We start from the raw sequence: 3091 nt of genomic DNA, 5'->3' as shown, positions 1-3091 counted from the left end.
CCTCAAAAATCACTGATGACTCTCAGGGCACAAACCCTCACGCACTCGCTTGAGTGCCCCGCGCCTACAAGACTTAAACAGCCTCTGAGGGCTACTTCCGTTTCCTGTCCTCACCTCTGACACTGCCCTTTCTAGAGCTGTTGCTGTCACAAACGGTCACACAAGAGCTCTGTGTGGTCTACTCACTCTTAACAAGGTGCAGTTACGGATCTGCAGAGACTTTGTCCATGAGCTTCGGTGCCGGGCGAGGAATATGGCTGCGCCGAGGCGTTCCCCCCTGAAGGCCGCCATCTTTGCATCCATTCCGTACAGTGGGCTGTTCCATAGAAGGCGGGGGAGGGGGGGGTCGTCTTTCAAGAGTAGAAACTTTCTGAAGGCAAGCTTCTGGGAGAAGCTGGTCTTCGGAACTGGGTTCTACGGGTCTGTGCAAAGTTTACAGAAGCAGAGGTGCCAAATCCCATGTCCAGGAGAAGGGGAGATGGGTCTTGATCTTCAAGGGAGACATCACGAGGGGGGGGGGGGGGTCAGGATTACAGTTTCCTTCTTGGGAGACTAGAAGGAGAAGTTAGGATGGTTCAGTCCCCCTCCTGGCTGATACCACTGGGCAAAAGAGAGAGAGGTCAGGGTGGTACAACCCTCTCCTTGGAGATACCACTGGGAAGGGGGGGAAAAGTCAGGAGCCCCTCCTGGGCGATACCACCGGAGAAAAGAGCGGAGGAGTCAAGGTGGTATAGTCTCCTTTGGGGACTTGAATTGGTAAAGAAGGGCCTTTAATCCCCCTCAATCTCCATGACCCCACTGAAATGATGGTAGCTAAGACATAATAATACTAGACTTTGGTATGAACAACTAGTGTGTTTCAGCAAATTATCAAGAGAAAAATATTTAGAAAACCTTACAAGCACACTTTCTAAGACAATGCATCGCCAAGACATGCCCCCACTACCGGCTGTCAAGCAGGTTAGCCTCTCTTACGTGGACATTCAGGAGCTACCACTGACTTCGGGGAGAGAAGAGAATTTGGGGTGTTCTTCACCTCTGAACTCATTCCTTAAAACCTGGTCCTAGGAGTTCCCGTCGTGGCGCAGTGGTTAACGAATCCGACTAGGAACCATGAGGTTGCGGGTTCGGTCCCTGCCCTTGCTCAGTGGGTTAAGGATCCGGCGTTGCCGTGAGCTGTGGTATAGGTTGCAGACGCAGCTCGGATCCTGCGTTGCTGTGGCTGTGGTGTAGGCTGGCAGCTACAGCTCCGATTCCACCCCTAGCCTGGGAACCGCCATATGCCGAGGGAGCAGCTCAAAGAAATAGCAAAAAGACAAAAGAAAAAAAAAAAAAAACCTGGTCCTAGCAGGAAGCCCGGAGCCCACTCTGACAAGAGGTAGAGAGCCCTTTTCCCTGCTGAAGGTGTTTCAAGCCCAGCAGGTAGACCCTGGCTAAGTTTGGGTATGGATTACTGGGTATCCTGATGACCTGCATTTCCTCTCTCTGGGACTCAGCTCAACAGTTTGGAGAGTTAGCGGGTTAGCGCTCAGATTATCCCATTTTTCTCTGTCTTCCCTGCAGTAGTTGGGAACTCAATAAAAGACAGAATGGCCAATGTGAGAACATTACTGGAACACACACACCCCAACAGAAATTTCCAGAACTTACTATTGCTTTGACTTCTGGTCAACCTCTCAAATCCTAGACTCTGTTAACTTCTACCATCAACGCCTCTCTGAGCTGATCTCAAACCCCGGATTTTCTTAGCTCTACCGGCACCTGTGTTGCACTCTTCTGATCTGGATTCATGTTCTCTACTAATGACTAATGATGACTCAGTCATCAATGTTCTTGTGTTTTGACTTCTGAAAATATTGCACTAAAATGTTACTTGTTTGGAATTACTGTGTTTTTTGGTGCCCCCTTAAATTTTGCACCTTGAAGTGTCTCTCTTGCCTTACCCTAGTCACTGCCCTGCTGAGAACCTTTGTTCTCTAAAAATCATAGACTAAGAGTAAATAAATAAGTAAAATCACGGACTACCAGAAACCTTGTTGTTTGATATAATTATTAGTAAGAATAAAACATCCTCCCCTTGCCTGGGGGATCCAAATCGCTTTGACACAGAGATGCACACTCAAGTTACCAACCCAGAGCTTCACATAAGGGGCCTCTGAAACAAACATGTCACATCTATTTTTAATTTAGTGATTCTGAATAAAAAGGGCCCTGGATCCACCTCACAGTCCAGACCCTATTACATACCAACCTACGCTGCTTTGGGCTCATCAGTACACTGCTTCATTTAATTTTAACTAAACTCTACTCTTCCCCAACATCCTGTAGTATTCGTATTTCTTCCTTTGTTTGGTGAGACTAGCGTGATCCACCAACCCTCTTTGCCCAAGACTGAAGGGTTTACTGGAACAAGGGAACTGTGGTGCTCAAACCAGGAAAGAACCAGGCAAAACTGAAACAAGTTGCCCAAGGAGGTCCTGGGTGACTTTGGGAGTCTGATCAGTGCAGACACTGCTTAGACCCAGGCCTTGCAGGTTAATCTTCTTTTCCGTCTAGGCTCGAGGCGTCTGTCCCTACCATGCTCCACCAGATCATAGGTCAGGCCGAGAAGCATCCTAGCTTAATCCCCCCTCTTTGTATGTCTCGTGCAGCATTGTATGTCACCTGCTTGGCATTGTTCAATCCAGATGTCAGTTGGGACAGGAAGACTAACCCAGAACCCTGGAAGAAACCGGGTCCCCATGATCCATACAAGTTCTTTGCAAGGAAGGTAGATTACAGCAAACTGAAGAAAGAAGGCCCTGACTTCGAAAGGAAATGTTTCACTATAAAGCTGCTTAGAATGAAGGTCTTCCTGAAGCCATCTGCACAGTTTTCCACTTAGCCAGAAAATATTTCCCCTCTAAATGCATGAAATTATGTTGTATTGTGTTGGCGTTTACGCTGATGAATAAATAAACTGAAACTTAAAAAAAAAAAAAAGTTGGCCACCCTAAGCGTGATCCCGTGATCCTCTACAATTCACACAATTAATGTGTGATCATCCTTGCTGCAGCAAGTTAAAATCCATTTCTTTCGGACTGTGGCTGTG

The 3091-nt window shown here is 47.4% G+C and overlaps 1 protein-coding gene across 1 annotated transcript; it reads left to right on the top strand.

Annotated features, from left to right (window-relative positions):
* Positions 1–2578: 2578 nt before the first annotated feature.
* Positions 2579–2884, top strand: LOC125118017 (cytochrome c oxidase subunit NDUFA4-like). The gene has a single exon (XM_047764193.1). The coding sequence runs from the start codon at positions 2579–2581 to the stop codon at positions 2882–2884; it is 306 nt and encodes a 101-aa protein (XP_047620149.1).
* Positions 2885–3091: the final 207 nt, after the last annotated feature.

This window comes from Phacochoerus africanus, chromosome X (assembly GCF_016906955.1).
Source record: "Phacochoerus africanus isolate WHEZ1 chromosome X, ROS_Pafr_v1, whole genome shotgun sequence".
Classification (NCBI taxonomy): domain Eukaryota; kingdom Metazoa; phylum Chordata; class Mammalia; order Artiodactyla; family Suidae; genus Phacochoerus; species Phacochoerus africanus.
Note: the sequence above shows the minus strand (reverse complement) of the source record. Positions and strands in the feature narration are given on the sequence as shown.

Bases quoted from the DNA above. Each gene is read 5' to 3' on its own strand.
- LOC125118017 (XM_047764193.1), top strand. From the start codon at position 2,579: ATGCTCCACCAGATCATAGGTCAGGCCGAGAAGCATCCTAGCTTAATC.